Source organism: Musa acuminata, chromosome BXJ1-2, assembly GCF_036884655.1.
Source record: "Musa acuminata AAA Group cultivar baxijiao chromosome BXJ1-2, Cavendish_Baxijiao_AAA, whole genome shotgun sequence".
NCBI classification, from domain to species: Eukaryota; Viridiplantae; Streptophyta; class Magnoliopsida; order Zingiberales; family Musaceae; genus Musa; species Musa acuminata.
The window spans coordinates 18,233,061-18,251,888 of NC_088328.1; the positions used below are offsets into that span (position 1 = coordinate 18,233,061).

Here is an 18,828-nt window from a genome sequence, read left to right on the forward strand (position 1 = left end):
CATCCCACTGCACAGTTGACATCAAGAAACCCTCCATGTAGATAATGCCATACTTTCACAAGTGTTTATTAATGTTAATTTGAGAACTCATCAGTTTGGTCCACAGATGACAACATGTTATTCAAGGTCACTTGGATGCAAATGCGATTGTATCTCAGAGAGCAAATGTAATCTTCAATAAATCACTGAGAGGCCTAATAAGCTTTGATTAGTCATGTAACAATTGTATTTAATTATTGAACTGAACTTTATGGTGGTCATATGCTGATGAATTAAATAGTAACTTGATTACAACTGTTTGACAACATAACCATGGTTTGAAGATGAAATTTCATAACCATGATCTGCATGAACTTAAATGTTGGGCAGATTCATGGACGCCGCCTCATATGGGTTTCTGGATCTGATCTTTGAGGCTGAAGCTGTCTATCTCCACGTTTTGCATTTATAGATCCAGCTGAAATACATCAAGTGGCACAATGGTTGGTGGAATCCTATCACGGACTGTTCTTGCATAATCTGCGCAGTTTGGCAGACTGTCTGCGCCACTCATGGATAGGGACCTACAATGTATAAACATTTGTCTTAGGATTCAAGAAGAACAAACAAAGGAGGAGAAAGAGGAATAAAAAACAATCCTTACTGCAGGAAAACCACCGTAATCACCAGATTCCGCAAGATCCTTTGTCACACAACTATTTGCTGCGAGTCGAACCTGCAATCCAGATAAAGATATCATTGACACAGTTATGCACGAGGCAAAATTTTGTTAGTCTGAACTATGTGCCAAGAACAGTTGTGGATGCACGAAATCCACTGTTCAAGTTCCAGAACAGAATCCAAAAATTATCGATGGCGGTGCGACAAGATCTTGTTAATCCCCAGCTAGCAGGATACTTGATCGACCAGATAGATGTTGCACGACTACAGGTTCACTAGATTGTACACAGATAAGGAGTGTAGAATGAAGAGAACCTAAATGTTGAAGCAGAATCTAGGCTTGAATTCCATAATTATACCCAAAAATAAATAACTTAGATGTCACTCAGGTCAGGCAGCACTAATCTCACCCTCTTTTGGCCAGAAAGATCAACACGATGTTTTTTAAATAAGGTTTAATCTTGTCAAAATGTTTCTATGCAGATCTCTGTTCTCTAGCTGACACAAAGCAGCTGGCTGGTCTGCACGCCAACTATTCATGATATAACAACAAGAGGGGATTGAACAATGCCAAAGTTTAGCTGATTGGTAAGAATTAAGCACAAGAAGTCCAGTTAAAGAGAATAAGGCATAAAGGGGGCACTGAAAGCCACCAAAATAACTTGTTGATAAGAAAGCCAGCAATTTTACTGATACATCAAAGCAATATCTATTGTTATTGTTGAAATAAGTACCTTAGATGCGATGGACACATGATCTCGTATGGCTACTCGGCCTCCCAAAGTGACATAATCACCTAACCTACAAACACAGACATTTATCAGCTACTAATGTATCAGGTGCCAGAACACAGAGGCTAGAGATAGAAAGAAGAGACTAATATATAGTTAGATACGTCACAGAACCAGCAATCCCAACTTGTCCGCAAAGCATACAACACTTCCCAATAATGACATTATGACCTATCTGCAAGATGAAATTTCATAACGCAGCAAAAGGTTTGTATTTAACAGTTTTTATTAAAAAAAGTTCTTGGCTTTCACTTCAAGAGAATCTGTTAGTGCATAAAGGCACTGAAACTCACCTGAACAAGATTATCTATTTTGGAATGATCTCCTATTACAGTGTCTCTCCAGCTGCAGCATGCATATGATAAGTTTTCCATTAAATGGCAGTATCAAAATATTGTCTATCAAGCATGATTTAATGGAACAATTTTCAACATAATGAAATCAGCATAAAAACCAATGAGCCTCCTGGAGCTCCTTCACTAGGCATTAAATGTTATAAAGTTCATGGAACAGTAAATTCAAATGTACCAAATAATTCACCTGCCCCTATCAATGCATGTGTTGGCACCTATCTCCACATTGTCCCCAATCCTTACATGTAGTGCCTTAAGAAAAGGAAAAGAACAAAGATGTGACATATTATTGCTACAGTATTTATTTCTAGAACATACAGTCCTCATCAGCTAAGTTTTAGTATTAAAAAAAAAATGATGCTAAGATAATATCTTAAGAAAGTAGATGCTTGTTGTAATCACCAAACATGTAATTCCATAATTCAAACCCTGGTCTCCCAAGTTACAAAGGACCAACTTTATCATTGTGATGAGGCCTGCTTTCATAGGACTACGTTATAGTTGATTTATCAAATTGGCACTGAAACAACAATCTATTAATGATGTTCCTGTCCTCAAGAGACATAAATTAAGATAACAACATGTCTGCAAACGGCTACGTTTCTCCTCACATTAGTGAATCATGAGACAACATTTAGATATAAATTCATGCTAGCTTGATTGTCCTATGCACACCATGATATATGGGGATACAACATTTCACAATTTTTTTCAGATTCCTCTTCTTTTGACATGCAAGAACCATGAGATTCACTATACGACAGAGACCAAACTTGTAAAACAAAGAATTACTGTAAAACTCTTTTTTATGACAACTCAGCAAATTTTGTGACACGATGTACACTGCACAAATTATTAAGGATGTGTGCAAGTGCATAAAAAAAATTTTATTTTAAGAATAACAAAATCATCACCAACTTGGGGCTTCTTCAATATGTGTCCTTCCTCATTCATAAAAAATCCAAACCCTGCGAGCAGTAAAAATGAATAACTCATGAGCTGCAGCATGATGGATAACAAGCATTAAAACACAGTGAAGACTGCAAAATCAGATGAAGACCAATGAAGAACATGAAAGTCTGTCAAAAAAAAGTCAAAGAAACTCAACCAGAATTTGTTATGGAATCAAGAAAAAAATGTTTGCCAGAAGATTGGCATTAATCTGGAGTGCAGCAGAAAAGAAAAATCACAGATCAAACAAAGTTCAATTTTGAAATAAAATAATGCATATTGTTGGTAAGACATGTCAAGTCATAAATAAAATTCAACATTTTTTATTTCTGTAATAATAAATAAATACACTAAACCAAAGGAATGGAAACTAGATGTCAAAATTTTGCTTCACTAAACCAAACATATGGAGAAAAAGAGGTGAAAAACACTCTCAAACATTTTATCTCTAAATTACAATCAAGTAAAAGAACAGAAAAGTGCTACACAGTGGGATAAGCGCACCATCTTGACCAACACAGACCCCATTATGAATTGTAGAAAACTGGCCCACGGAGCAATTACTCAGCACAGCATTGTACCTGGATCAGACTCGAAATCATCATTAGCAATAGTAAAACTGGAATAAGAACACTAAATCTTGAACCAAAACTAACTTATTATACAATTGAAACTGTCTGCAGCATTTAACCAAGACAACATTGTCCGATGAATGTTTTTAAATGCAAAAGTACGATTCTCAAAAGCAAAGAAGAGATTTCAAAGTCATATTTTTTATAACTTTTTACCATCGATCAGCTAGCTTGGCAGGTATTTGAATTATGTTTTCAGCCATTGTGAGATTTAATATCTCATCTACATATAGCCCAATGAGAGCTATTTTAAGTATACAGTTTACCTACTCTCCTAATTGTATTTTTGCTTCCCAGTTATTTAAAACTAATATCTCATCTACATACTGTCACGGACAAACTTCGAAACAGGATGTTTGATGTAATGCTTATGTATGTCCGTGTCTTTTGGTATGTTCATGCTTTGTACAGCATGTAGAGAGACGGTCGAAGGCTTAATAGTCCCATTTTAGTAGGGTTGGTGGCCGCTTTAGGCTTGTAAATAAAGGTTGTGTCATGTGGACACTTGTGAGAGATTTTTGGTCTGTAATGGACCATTTTACCCTTTGTTGTGCAACTGTTCAGAGCTTGTAAAGTCTGTTTGTAATTTGCATTGTTTATGAAGTGTTTTCGGAGATGTTTGCTTGTGGATCCCGAATGAGGCGTTTTCTCTAACCCGTTTCTCTCTTTTGTGGGTCCTAAGGGATATGGGAGGCTTCGGGGAGACTGACCTTTGCGGACGGACACGCAAGGGTGCCGCACGACTTAGGCAAAACCAGCTAAGTCCGTGACAGATGGTATCAGAGCGGGACAAGCACTCATAGAAACACTTAGCATGCAAACGTGGGGGACCTAGCGGGGCTGCATTGAGGGCAGTCAGTACATGCGCGACCGTTTGGGGGAAAACGGGCATGGAGATGTAGGGAAAAGGAGTCGCTCGGAGGAGCGGGCATCTGACATTGGCATTCAGAGGAATGGCCAACCCTTCGCGCAAGAGGCACCACGAGAACAGGCAAGCTTGGAAGAATGCGGAGGGCACAAAGGTTGGGATGGTTGAGTTTGAGCTACGGCTCAACGTTGACAATCATACTTGATGGTGCTCAAGGCAAGCGAGGCGCTTGATAAAGGATGAGATCATGCAAGGAGAAATGAGTTGCTAAGCGATCGAAAGAGTTGTGCAAAGCTCACGGAGGTGAGGGGAATTGCTAACTCAAAGAATTCGGTACTCATGCATGGGCTTGTATGCGGACGATGGAATGTTCGCGGCCATCCCAAGGCGACCGAAACTCGGCGTCATGGAGCATTAAAACTTTCTCTTCGGCATGTGAAAGATACGTTCATAGGAGGCTGAAGTGTGCAACGAGTTCAGCATGTTGCTAGGCCTTGAGTGGTGCAGCAAGGGCTGTATTGACGTGGAGTCCGCAATCTAGCAAGTGCGTTTGCAGGAGGCAGAACAATGCACAGTTTGTTCAGTAGATCGGAGTAGTCCAAGGGGATGGTGGTCTCCGAAGCGAAGAGAGATGTTGATCCAATGGGACAGTTATCCAGGAGGGATAAGTCCTGGCTCTCCAGAGGGAGGAATATGTGGGACGGACCTCACAAGTTGAGGAGTACCTCAACAAACAACAACTCCACGAAGCTCAATGGACTGAGCAAGCGGTGAGGAGTTGTTGCATGATCTCGCTCGAGAGAATGCATTGGTGGATGCATTGCGAGATCAAGTGGGGGAGCGACCCAAAGCAACACAAATGAAGGCACAATTAGAGTCGATATGGAGATCGGACTCAAGGGAGGGCTGACCCGTGGAATGGTAGGCACGAGGGTCACCATCGACTCAATGCAAAAACGAGGAGCGGAGCAACTTGGGTGTAACTTGGCAAAGTACCCAAGCCGCATGAAGGGAGCCAGCATAGAAGTTGGAACATGGAGCGAAGGCACAGTGCTTTCCTTAGACAGAGGTCAAGGACATGAACTCTTGCAGAGGCAAGAGTAGAATCATGTTGTTCTATGGGTCCTTCATTCTGACGGAGTGGACTCATCTTGCATGGTGCCAAAGACGAAAGGAGCTTCTGGGCACCTGCACCTCTTATCTCGGAGAAGCATTTGGTGGAGGAACTAAGGCGACTCTATTTGCGGAGGCGAAATTAGGTTCAGAAGGCTAAGACGGGGCAAGAGGACTCAGAGGTGGGTACTCTTAAAGAATATGCCATAGTGTTGCCATTCAAGTTGCCATGAAGGAAGCGGTGCGCAGCGGAGATTGTGCCGGTAGGGGAAGAGGCCCAGGATCCAGACAATGGTGCACAAATTACAGTGAAGTCGGTGGACTTCGGGAGCTACTAGGCGACGGACTGTCCTAGAGCGGTGCTTCATCTAGGTGTGACCCAAGAGTGGGTGGCTGAAGGTCGATTGCCAAAAAAAAGAGCGAACAAAATCGAAAGTAGAAGAGACCCTGCGATATATTGGCAAAGGCCACACATGGAGGGATCACAATTCGAGTTCATCCCACAAGGATCAGAATGCAATAGAGATGTCACCAGGAGGCGACATGATGCAGCGGATCGTGATGGAATAGTTCGTGGCAATGCGATACACACGACATAGTCCCGTGAGGGACTAGATCATACGGAGGCATGATCGGGAGCTACTGGAAGCTCCACTTCGGTGAACAACACGACGGCAAGAAGGGCTATGGATTCAAGGAGTGAAGGCCATGGTACCGCAGAGACGGGTCTTTTGTGCGTGCATCGAATTTTGCATCGGATGAAAGCCTTGGTCATCAGCATATGGGGGCTGTGTTCCACCAGGGGAAAAGTTCGACTGCAAGTACTAGTGAGTCCCATGGGAGGGACTTAATCATACAGAGGTATGATCAAAGTAGCTGGAGAGTTGGACTGCTCCAGAACCCATATTCGCTTAAGGGAGTCCGACAAGTCAGAGGACAAGGTCGAATAAGCGAACGCTACTACCAAGGAAGCTAAGGAGAACAGAATCGGTGCAAACCCTACAACCTGATGGCAGAGGCCATGCATGAGAGTTGCAGTCTGTCTTTCCATCGACCAAAGGGAGCTGCTTGCAGAACACATAGGTGTTGAAGCAGGGGGTCAAAAGGGGCGAGGAAGCGACGACGAGTCCAGAGGGACTTAGCTACCCAAAATCAAGCATCAGTTAGAATGGAGGTGGACTCAGAGGAGTGTCATAGAGACATATCTACTGATTGTGACAAAAAGGGATGTAGATGCGAGGCGACGGATAGTAGGGCCATGGGCATGGCAGCGCCATGGTACCGCAGAGGCGGGACTTCCGCGAAAGTCTTTGATCTCTTGCTCTCATGGAGGTAGAGCGCTTGGTCGTGAAAGGGACTGAGGAGGTGGAGTGTGCGGAGGCAATCTCCAAGTACCGAGACAAGGCTGAAGGGTAGAGGCCAAGGAACTTCGTAAGACCGGTGTCAACGAGCTTCTCATCAAGATAGCCGAAAGTGAAGGACTTCGGGTCATGCAAGAGTGCACGACCAAGGAACGAAGCAGGCAGTACGTGGTGCTGTACCTTTGCTACTCAGTGGAGTAGGCGGCAAAGTTGATGGAGAAGACGGTACAATCCCAAAGGCGACCAAATCTGTTAGAGAATTACTCCAAGTTGGGGTGAAAACTTCCTGCATTCCAGAAGTTCGATGGCATTGAGAAGGTGAATCATAGTAGCTAACTCAACGCAAGGAGTGCAAACACTTCAAGTGCTTCAGAAGTGTAAGCAAAGAGCAGGCGAAGGCCAATAACCAGCTCGATGCATGGAGTACAACCTCGAGGAGACGGGCGAAGTCAAGTAACCTTTGCCTTCTCAACCGTTAAGAGAATGGGCGAAACTGAGTACTCCATTTCTCTTATCTATCCAGCAGAGGAGCTCTGCACAAGTTCCAAAGACCCTTCGAAGATAATGGAAGACAATAGTTGTCAAATCCTCACCAACGATGATCAGTGCTACTGAGAGTAGATTGTCCGCTTCATTTCCCAACAAAATGCCAATCGAAAGCGGAAGTGATGCGAACCTACTTGGAAGTGACAACTAAGTTAAAGAAGAGTCAATGGACAAATTTTGTGGAGGAAGGACCCAAAACTTTAGAAGTTTGCAAGATGATGCTCGTTAAAGCTCCAACAAGCATCCAACCAGTTCAAGCAACATGAGGCAGTTGAGAGACTAGCACAGTAAGGATGGTCTTTTACTTCATTTGGAGGATCCGCAGGAACCAACAGGGGTCAACACAACTCAGCCAACCCCACACTCGAGTCAAAGTCATTGGCGAGTTGAAGCAGCATGGCGAATCAAAGGTTCGACTACTCAAAAACAGCAGCGGAGAGCAGTTGGGAGCCAGGAGGCGCATTACAACTGGAGCAGAAGATTGAAGACTCGGCAAAGGCAAGGAGTTGTAGTGTCGGCAAAGGTTTCGACGAGGACGTCGAAGGAATAAGTGTGGGAGAATGTCACGGACAAACTTCGAAACAGGATGTTTAATGTAATGCTTATGTATGTCCGTGTCTTTTGGTATGTCCATGCTTTGTACAGCATGTAGAGAGACGACCGAAGGCTTAATAGTCTCATTTTAGTAGGGTTGGTGGTCGCTTTAGGCTTGTAAATAAATGTTGTGTCATGTGGACACTTGTGAGAGATTTTCGGTCTGTAATGGACCATTTTAACTTTTGTTGTGCAACTATTCAGAGCTTGTAATGTCTGTTTATAATTTGTATTGTTTATGAAGTATTTTCGAAGATGTTTGCTTATGGATCCCGAATGAAGCGTTTTCTCTAACCCGTTTCTCTCTTTTGTGGGTCCTAAGGGACATGGGAGGCTTCGGGGAGACTGACCTTTGCGGACGGACAAGCAAGGGTGCCGCACGACTTAGGCAAAACCGGTCCGATACCGCATTTTGAATCCAGTGTATCATAAATCAATTTGAAATTTTGATCAAGTTACAAAAGATACAATAGACCACGAAGCTTATGCATCCACAAGAAATTTCACATGCATCATTCAAGACTACAGTCATCGGAGAACGATCAAATCTTACCCAACTTTTGTGGACTGCCCAATTGATACAGAAGGCCCTACTACAGTTCCAGATCCAATGCGAACATCCGATCCGAGCACGGAATCGGAATGCACTACAGCTCCAACTTCCACCACCGCAGTAGGATCGATGCGCGCGGACCTGTGGAAGAGGCCGCCGCCGTTATTCCATCTAACGAACGCCGACGTGTCTTTAACCATCTGCTCATCTGATTCAACAACAGTCGATCGCGAGCAGAAGGAGAAGAGCCGAGAAATGGCGGAACAGATCAGTCGAAGACGTACCGGAGAGATCAGAGGGAGCATCTGAAACGTGGCGAAAACCGGAGCGGTGGAGGGGGAGCCGAACCAAAGTGCGTCGGCTTCTTGAGAGGAGACGGACCGCCATGGCTCCAAAGCTTCGAACCAAAGCAGGAATGTTGACCGGGCGGCGTGGAGACCTAAAACCCTGCCACCAAGTGCGAACCCGGAGGCCTTTGTCCACTGGACGATCAAGACCGTCGATTCAATCAAACCGGCAAATTGAATTAATTGGATCGGACCAAATTGATCGGTCCAAATGGCGGTTCTCGATCAAACCAGTAAATAACGGTCGAACCGGATCGGTCGGACCGATTTCTTGTGGCTCGAAACAACTATTTTGTACTTTCAATTTGATTGTGGAAAATGAGCAGTTATTTGACATTAATCAGATATTAGAAGCTTCTTGCTTTGATCAGCACAGGATTGCCATTTTACTTTTGATTTCTTTTGCTGCAAAAAAAAGATGATAAGAAACAAGTAGTAATTTTTGAGAGATTATTCTTAGAATAGTGGAACAGAAATTTTCTTTCTTTTCTTTGTTAGTTGTATCCCACTCATTTTGTTGTACAGCCATGCACTTTATGAGAGAATCAAATGTGTTGAACTCATACATCTTACATTAAATCTCATTTTATAGAGAAGGAAAAATGATTTGATCAAGATAATTTAACTTAAATATTCTGGATCATACAATGGCTTCATTTGGGAAATACATTTATTTATAATTTTAATTTAATGTCATATGAAGAAAATGACTTGAGTAAATATGTAGTTATGAAATGCTTTTAGTGTTTGATAAATAATAGATGAAGATTGTATTTTAAATGTGTATTGACCGTAAAATTATATTTTAAAATTCTATTGAATATTGTGTGATAATATTTATTCAAAAGTAAATATATATTTTTATTTAAATTAATAAGTAAATAAAATAAATAAATAAAATGTGTATTATCATAAAAAAAATTTGTATGGTCCAAATATATAATAAATAAAAAATATAATAATATAAATGAATGTAAAATCATCTTTAAAAATATGTAAATAAAATTTCATCTTAAAGAAAATATACATCATGTCAATCTTATGATTTTAGATAATGTCATAGGATAATTTGAGAATTTAAAAATTAGCATTTGAGCATTTATAATATAACATTTAAGCCAAATACATCTCTCATATCTTTGGTACTACTAATCATTGTCCCTATTTATATGTGCTTTAAACATCTAAACCTTTTTGGGTGTCTCTTGCAGCACACAAGGAGCAGGAGATGGAGATTGTGTACCCAACAGATGTGAAGCATGGTGCTCATGGTGGCTTTGTGACAATCCATTTTAGGTAAACAACAACATCAACTATTTGTCTCTCTTTTCCATGAAATCAGACCACCTTAATTTATTTCCTTCCCTCAATTATAGAAGTTCTTGAGGATCCATGAGTTGGTTTATCTTTCTAATTGTATTTGTCTTTAAATTTGTGCATGTAAGACATATACTATGCATACATACATATAGAGATCTTGAGAAGACCAAGAGTTATCTGCATAAAAATAGTTGATGAGGGAGCTTGAGAAATCACCACTCATTCATCTGCAAATATTGTTTCAGACAAATACTTTTTTTTTTTTTGAGAAAAGTAAAATATATTAAATCAAAGTATCCTTATACAGGCCATTAGGAGGTGTGTCTCCTCTCCAAAAAAAAAAACAAAACTATTCAATCTAGATTGTTGCTGTTTCTCTTGATGTGAACTATTGATGTGCAACAAATCTTTGGTTCACTTTGATCATTTATATTTGTTTTGCTTAAATTAAGATGGACTAGTTAGAATCAATCCTACAGATTTGATAACACTCATCCTTGCTTGAAAGTTTTCTTGATATATATATATAAATAATTTGCTACATCAGATTTGGATCAACAGAGCTGCTGCCATTTTTATGCACCACCATTTGCCTGACATACCAAAAGCCCCAAAGAAGAAGAGCAAGAGGAAGAAGACGAAGGTGGCGTCGCCAGCACGGTCATCGAAGTCGTCGGCGTCGAGAGCTTCCTACTCCACTGCAGTCGAAGATGCTATCGAAGCACAAGATCAATGCAGGATGGCATCAAAGTGTCATCTAGATTTGAACAACACTGGGGTCTGGAAACTATGAATTCAATCAAAGAACACAATCTAGGTGGGGGGGGAAGAAAGGCTTCCTCGATTCTCATCTCACTTGAATAGCACTACTTTGTTAGAGTGGAATTTAATATGATTCTTTTATTCATTGAAATAATTAAATAATAAAGGCTTAGAATCTTTTTCTTTGCCGATGGATCTGAATCAGTTGTCCTCACACTTAGTCATACTGTTTTAGATACAGATGTCAGACGAATGAGGCTGGGAAGACTAATGACAAGCACACTGTCCAACCTCCGGCGGTCCAATGAACAGAACTGCACATGAATTCATACAACTCAGAGCATGTTTTAGTCTGCTGCCAATAAAATGAACAATATGTTGTGAAAAGAAGCAACAATTTTTTCTTTATATAAATTAAATAAGTTATATCATCCATAATTTGATCTTATGATCACATATTTCGAATCTTCAATCTTTCATAATTATTAAATCAATATTTTATGTGTACATATCTTGAATAATGACCTTTATTGATTGAGTCTAATATATTATTTTTTCAAATAATAAAATACTATTATAATGATCCACTTTATGTGAAAAAATTCCTTTGCCATAAAAAGAAAATTCATGAGCTAAATTTATTTTTTTCTGATAATGAGATCACAATTATTTTTCTTTAAATCAACCATAGAATACCAAATATTATTATCTTATCATTAAATATGAGATGACTCGTCAAAAATTGTAGCAATCATCTTGTAGAAAGCTAAATGTAAATAATAAAATACTAAAAAATCATGAACATTAAACTTATATTGACCGTCCAATTATTCGATTCTGCAAAACAAATTATTAGTATTTTTATTTTATATAAACATCTCTATGTAATTAGTTTTATAGGTATTTATGTACCAAACCTAAATCTCAAAGCTTTAAATAATTGAAGCATTATGTCACTTCGAACATGAACAATGTGAATCAAACCGACCTCTCGGGTTGGCAAAGAGCCGCCACCATCCACCCCACACCAAATGAGTTGGGATCCTCTCCGATACCATGAACCTGTTTGATTTCCCATCCACCGTCCATTTCTCATGTTGTCTCATCTCAACCGTTCACTGGATATACCGGTGAAGCCCGCTCTAGCCGACGGGCACGTCACGAACGGCTCCGATGTGAGAACAGCACTTTCCAATTATACGTGCAACTTGGAGAGGATGCCGATTCGATCACAAAAGCCCACCGGGGCCATTCCGGGATGGAGGACTCCAAATTTATAGGGGCATAAAATGCCCATTTAGGGCCGTTTTGCGGTAGGAAGAATATAAATTTGTAAGGTTATCCCGGGAACGTTAGTTCTGCACCAAACTCGTCGCTGCCACCAACCCCGTCCCTCTCGCTGCTCTCTCCACCTCCGCATTAGAGCTAGTCTCCCTCTATTCGATCGCAAGATCCCCTGGATTCTTTATCGACGTGCTCTTTGATCCACTCCCCTGCCCGCTTCAACCCCTTCCTCCTCGCCGTTGCGCTTGGTTTTGCCATCTTTGCAGCCCGATAGATCGCCGTCTACGGTTGGCAAAGCACAGGAAAGTGAGTTTTTTGTGGGTTGCTGGAGTGACCTTCCTGCGGGAACGAACAAAGGTGGGATCTTTTTGAGGTTCTCGGTTGAGTCCCTTGTTCTCATCGACGCGAGGAATCGACTTGATCGCCCCTTGTTGCCTTCCGCTGGTTCCTCCGCCTCTCCGTATCCTAAAGGTCGGATCTCGGCATCAATCCCTAGAGGCCGCGTCGCTCTTCGACATGATCTCCTCCGTGAAACAATCCTCGGCGGCGATCGGCGTTGCCGATCTCGTCGGGCGTAAATCCCCGTCTCTCAGACCTCGGATCGCCTCCGTTGCTCCCTTGTCTGCGATCAGAAGTCCTAGTTTATCGCTTCTCACTCGAAAACCCCTTTACCTTGCATCTCCGGAGGGGTTTATTTTTGGCTTCCGCGATGGGATCGTGTCGGCTGCGAAGCCTCGGGGTCTCGCTTTCAAGTGCGAGGCTTACGAGGCCGATGGATCGGAGAGCGTCGAGGTTTCCCATCAGGAGTCTCGTTCGGCCACCGCCCAGAAAGTAAAGATCGGCATCTACTTCGCCACCTGGTGGGCGCTCAACGTGGTGTTCAACATCTACAACAAGAAGGTCCTCAACGCCTTCCCTTACCCCTGGCTCACCTCCACCCTCTCCCTGGCCACGGGTTCGCTTATGATGCTCATCTCCTGGGCCACCAGAATCGCCGAGGCCCCCAAGACCGACTTCAATTTCTGGAAAGCCCTTGCACCGGTGAGACAAAAGCTCCATCCTCTTATATCACTTGTTTCATTTTGGGGTTTGTGAAGGTTTGGTGGCGTTCTAAAGACACTAAATCTGGCTTGATCAGGTGGCGGTGGCTCATACGATCGGGCATGTGGCGGCCACCGTGAGCATGTCGAAGGTGGCAGTGTCATTCACCCACATAATCAAGAGCGGGGAGCCTGCTTTCAGCGTGTTGGTGTCGAGGTTTCTGTTGGGGGAGACTTTCCCTGTGCCTGTATATCTATCGCTGTTGCCGATCATCGGTGGATGTGCTCTGGCTGCAGTCACAGAACTGAACTTCAACATGACTGGTTAGAAGAGAATTTAAGAGGGCATTTATATTGCTTGATGTTATCTTATTTTTCCTTTTAAATTCTCCTAGCTATTTGAGGTTCTTTCAGTGATCTGATAATCCTCTATCAAAAAAGGATCAATCTGGTAATCTAGTGTTTGTATATCATAAGGTTTCTGGGAGAGTTTTGCAAGCTCATGTCCATCGAAGATGTGCCGCTACCAATGTCACAAAAGATCTAACAAAGTTGAAAACTTTCAACTTGATAGATGAACACACTGATCCAAAATTTTAGCCCTTTTAAGATTAGGAAAGCTGCAACAACTAAAAAGATGTTTCTTTAGGTATTGTTAGGATGGTTGGAGAGGAATTTTATTGGAGTTTTTTATTGTGCTGATTTTAGTCTGTACTGACATATGATTTAGGTATCTGAAATATTTAGATTTCTTTTTTCTTTCTTCACCCAGAGGAGAATAGATGTCACTGTCACTAATTGCTCATGATTTAGGTGTCTCAAATGTTTAGTTTTTTCCTTTTCTTCCCCCTTTCTTCTCTTGAAGAAAAATAAACTTCAGTTTTACTAGTTGCTGGAGTTGATACACTATATCTTTTGGCTTATCAGGACTAAAAATATTTCATATTACCCTAGTTCTCAACATATTTCTTTTTCTGAGTGCTTTTCTCATGCCTGTACTGTTTATGGTTTGGATTATGTTCATGCTTAATTTTCAAGCCACTATTGCTGAATTGGCTTTCTCAAGTGTAATTTGACCATTCTGAAGCTTGGGGGCCAGTTTGAAAAATTAAATGGTGAGGTGGCTTTCTTTATGAGTTTTTTTGGGCAAGGTGTTAGCTGGCTTGTCTTGATTCCAGGTTTTATGGGTGCAATGATATCAAACGTTGCATTTGTCTTTCGCAATATTTTCTCCAAGAGGGGGATGAAGGGCACATCAGTTAGCGGGATGAACTATTATGCCTGTCTTTCTATGCTGTCTCTGTTGATACTCACACCATTTGCCATCGCGATCGAGGGCCCCCAGATGTGGGCTGCTGGCTGGCAGACTGCAATTTCACAGATTGGTCCCCATTTCATCTGGTGAGTAAAAACTAGATGGTTGATCAATCCTATTCACAAAATTCAGTTACTGCAGTAATTTATGCTCTCTTTGTTACCCTTCACATGGGATAGATTTAACTAATTGTAATTCACAGTATATTTGCACTACAGTCCAAAAATATTCAATGTCTTCATGATCTGCTGGTGGCAGTCCCTGTAATGCTTTTGCTGGACTTCAGTTTTCTGGGCTTAATCTGTTAAGGAGTTTTAAACTGGAAATGGCTGAATTCAAACAAGTTGATTTGATTTTTAAATTTTAGTTAGATCTATAGTTTTTTTATTGCCATGAGTAGCTTATTTGCCTATATGACTCAATTGCTTTTCATATTTAACTTCTTTAAAGAAGCGAATTTTGATCTTTATTTTTTCTGAGAATTCAGATAACTTTTAAGCCATTATATTTCTTTTCTTTCATTTTAGTTAATGTCTTGTGTTTGTGTGGCTATAAATTTGTGATGGTAGGTGGGTAGCTGCTCAGAGTGTCTTCTACCATCTGTACAACCAAGTCTCCTACATGTCTTTGGATGAAATCTCTCCCTTGACATTTAGCATTGGCAATACTATGAAACGGATATCTGTCATCGTCTCTTCCATCATAATCTTCCATACTCCTGTCCAGCCCATCAATGCACTTGGAGCTGCCATTGCTATCCTAGGAACTTTCCTCTACTCCCAGGTAACAAGTAACAACTTCTGTTTGTTTTATCTGAAAATATAATGTCATATGTTTAGTTGTATAGAGATGACAAGAACGTCCATGAAGATAAAAGTCATCTGCATGTTGCTTGTATAAGAAAAAGATTTTGGAACCAGGTTACCAATATTAAGAAGAATGATTATTTCTGTGTAGGTATGGGTGTGTGCGTGTGTGTCTTTATGTGAATGCTTATTATAATTTAAGCCAAAGATTTTGTTATTCATACTCCTTTAGTAGTTATGAATTGTGGACATTAATTTTGAGGACAAATACCAGGACTACCAATTAATGTGAAGGAATAAAGATAAGGGCAAAATAGGAAATGAGGGGGAGCATCATATCTAGTGAAGTGATTTTCCACTAAATATCATGTGTTTAAATATCCTCACTGTTCCAGTTTCAAGATTGTGAACTAAAGAAAGTAGTTTCTGTAATGATTTCAGTGTGAAATATTCTAAAGAAGTTTGTAGTTTGATCATATTGTCAAAAAATTCGTTAAGCTAAATTTAATTTTCCTAAACATGATTGAGGAAGTTTTGATGGTGAAAGTATCTAAAGGACAGAAAATATACATGTACAAAGTATTCAACCATAGAAAGCTTACATCTTACTGTAATTTTAGCAATCATTCTCTGGAACCAGACGAGACATTTGATTGCTGATGTTTATGTCGGCTAGGTTGGGAACAGTTGAATAGGTATGCTTAAGCCCCTGTGCTTACTCGATGCTGATAACTAATGATTTTTAGTATCATTTGTTGAACATATCTATGTTCTAAGATCAGCTGGTTATAATTGTTGTGGCAACATAAGGTCATGAGTAATTATAGTGAGGCACATTATTTGTCACTAGGAACACACATCTTGGAAGTGGCTTGTTGGTATCTAGCTTGTCTTGTTAGCAATTCTTATATGATTTGTGCTCTGGATTCGAGACTAAATAGTTCTTTTTTGTCAAATATGATGCAGGCCAAGCAGTAAAGGGGGGATTCGAGAGAGACGTAACAAGATCAGTTTTTACATATGTTCTTCATATATGCATGGCCATGCAACAACAGTAATTAGATGTCGCCAAGTAGATTATTTTGGTTGAGTTCAATAGCAGGTTCCTGTTGTTGATGACACTAGAAATATACCATGATTTGTCGACTGGACATAGAATAATGTTTCTTGTTTTTGTCTGCATTTGCATGGTCATTATGCAGAAAGAGAGACTGTTGAAGTGCTTCTTTTACTTGTCGCAGAATAATGGTTTCAAGTTTATCGCTAAGTTTTATTAGTAATCAAACAGTTTTACCTGAAAGGATTGCTTGCCTAGTTCATCTTCCCTTGCATGAAAACTTTGGTACTGCATGCCCCATAGTCTGGAGCTGTGGACAAAAGCTCAGATGTGGACTTGATTGGAATGTAGTAATTATTATTATCATGTTGGATGCAGACTAGTGTATGTGTGTGTCATTGCCTGGTATGCACCTACTACCAATGTCTTTTTTAGTTCAATGTTTTGATCTTTCAATTGTGCAATGTTCATTCAGATGAATCAATAATCCCCCTGCAGCAAATTAAGTGCACTGTTCGATTGACTATGGCTGCAGAAATTATATTGATCTTTTTCCTGCAAAAAGGAACAAAACCACCAGCAGATTGTTTTTAAGCATCAGTTTCTCATTCAGGGTGGGAGAATTAAGCTCCATGTTGATCAAAATCATGCTGCATTGAACCTGAAACATGTTTGTATTTGTTTATCTGGGAACAGTTTCTCAAATGGAACCTGAAACAGGCAACAAAACCTTAGTCAACTGTTGGAGAAACAGTCAACATTTTACCATGATAGTATCTGTGCATGGTGTTTAGCTGTAAGATCACTGCTTTGTGATCTTAATTGATAAAGGTTTTGGGTCATGGAAATAAATCAGTTTGCATCACTCCATACAATAGCTCAGATGCATATATCATCATTATCATCCTCAGTATTGCTTAATTCTCATTATGAGTATATAAAAAGAAAGAAAAATTAAAAATAACTATTTGTCTAACATTTTAGCCTTTCTGAATTCTTTTGATACAAAAGTCAATTTCTTCTTGTTCTTAAAAAAAAAAAAAGTTCCTACTTGATAGTCTAAAAATTGTGCCTGCAACTTCATGGATGATGTTTTAATGGACATTAGAAAAACATCATTTAGATTGGTTTTGGATGGCAATTTCTTAACGGGTCGGAGTTAGGTTAAAATTTTGGTTCTAATAAGTAACAGTACGCATCTCAATTGAACAAACTCCGCTCGACCCGACCCGTTTAATGCTATCTCGCTCTCCTTTCTCTCTGCCGCTGGCAATCCTACTCTCTCTCACCCCGCCGCTGCCGGTGGTCGTGGGACCGCCGGTGGTGATTTTCCGGCCGGCGATTTCCTGGGAGATGGAGGTTTGCGGGGTAGCGGTTCGGGCCCCAATCCCTTTCCTTTCGTTCTCCCTCGCCCTTCCTCGTCTCTCGGTTCCGTGGCCGACTTGATGAAGAAGCAGCAGCAGGAGATTGCATCCATGGCCGGATGCTGTATCCTTTGCTATCTTATTCATTAACATGATCGTGTTTGGAGCGCTGGTCTTTCTGCCCGTTGATTGAGATGCATTGGTTTGGTCTTCGCCATGAACATTCTTCATTAGATTTCTGTCTTCATTCATGATTATACTTGCATAACCCTTTTCTTTTTATCAAACACCTAAAGGGCACAACAATTGGTGTTGGGAGACATCAAATGATCCACGAAACCAGGTTTATCCTCAGCTCTTTGGAGTAGGAACTTGTTGCTTGCCACAAAAGACCTGCTTCAGGGACCGGAGACCGTTCATGACTTGTCTGAACACACAAGCTCCTGCACCACAGACACTCGACCTGAGGTTTCGACGCCGTCGGCCCCGTCTTCCTCCTCGATCGGCTTCCTCCATGACCTTGTAGATCAAGAACCTCGCCCGCCAGTGCCGCCGCTCCTCGGGGTCCTCCTTGTCGACCCTTGCGTAAGGGTGTGCCATCCTCAACAAGCTCATCTCTCATGAAGAAGCGGAAGAAGATAAGAGAGGGAAGGCCACCAAGAAGACAGATTACATAGCGATCTTCCTTTGGATGAAGCAATTGTCCGTACTGCGATGAAGGCAATGCTTGCCTTCCTAGGCTACATCGACAGCAGATGAAGCCAAGAGTGGGAGGCGCAATGAGGTACAAGCAATTGCATGTTCCTTGTCAGATCAATTCCTGTCGGCTACGTGTTTGTTTTTTGGCTTCAATGACTCCTCAGTCATTATTATATCATAGTAAATTACCAATAGATCCCAATCAAACATTAATTTCATTATATATATATAATTCGATCAACCTATATATATAAATATATCATTTGATTGGTGTGAGATTTGCCATTCCTTTACTCTTGGTCTCGTGTGTTCGACTCTTGCAAGTTGCCCGAATGTGATCTGGTCAAGTTGTATCTATTTCCAACTCAATCTCAACTCAAGATCGAGTTGGGTTATCGCTTACAAAAATAAA

The 18,828-nt window shown here is 40.9% G+C and overlaps 2 protein-coding genes and 1 long non-coding RNA gene across 4 annotated transcripts; 2 read left to right on the forward strand and 1 right to left on the reverse strand.

The window, feature by feature from the left end:
- Window positions 1–171: 171 nt before the first annotated feature.
- On the reverse strand, window positions 172–8,858 carry LOC104000262 (probable UDP-3-O-acylglucosamine N-acyltransferase 2, mitochondrial). 2 transcript variants are annotated; one of them, XM_009422268.3, is made up of 10 exons: window positions 8,707–8,849; window positions 8,423–8,622; window positions 3,260–3,336; window positions 2,723–2,772; window positions 1,992–2,056; window positions 1,745–1,796; window positions 1,556–1,626; window positions 1,395–1,461; window positions 644–715; window positions 172–563 (listed from the first exon to the last, which is right to left on the reverse strand). In XM_009422268.3, exons 1-10 carry the CDS (start codon window positions 8,725–8,727, stop codon window positions 498–500), a joined length of 741 nt encoding a protein of 246 aa, XP_009420543.2. In that variant the 5' UTR covers window positions 8,728–8,849; the 3' UTR covers window positions 172–497. The 2 variants fall into 2 exon arrangements, with proteins under 2 accessions (XP_009420543.2, XP_009420542.2); XM_009422267.3 differs by having other exon boundaries at window positions 175–563; window positions 8,423–8,630; window positions 8,707–8,858.
- A 3,344-nt stretch (window positions 8,859–12,202) lies between these two features.
- Window positions 12,203–16,596, forward strand: LOC135596460 (glucose-6-phosphate/phosphate translocator 2, chloroplastic-like). The gene is made up of 5 exons (XM_065088506.1): window positions 12,203–13,176; window positions 13,274–13,499; window positions 14,354–14,576; window positions 15,060–15,273; window positions 16,263–16,596. Exons 1-5 carry the CDS (start codon window positions 12,652–12,654, stop codon window positions 16,272–16,274), a joined length of 1,200 nt encoding a protein of 399 aa, XP_064944578.1. The 5' UTR covers window positions 12,203–12,651; the 3' UTR covers window positions 16,275–16,596.
- An 872-nt stretch (window positions 16,597–17,468) lies between these two features.
- Window positions 17,469–18,692, forward strand: LOC104000264 (uncharacterized). Its single transcript, XR_672844.3, has 2 exons — window positions 17,469–17,919; window positions 18,014–18,692. It is a non-coding gene; the product is annotated as an uncharacterized LOC104000264 (long non-coding RNA).
- Window positions 18,693–18,828: the final 136 nt, after the last annotated feature.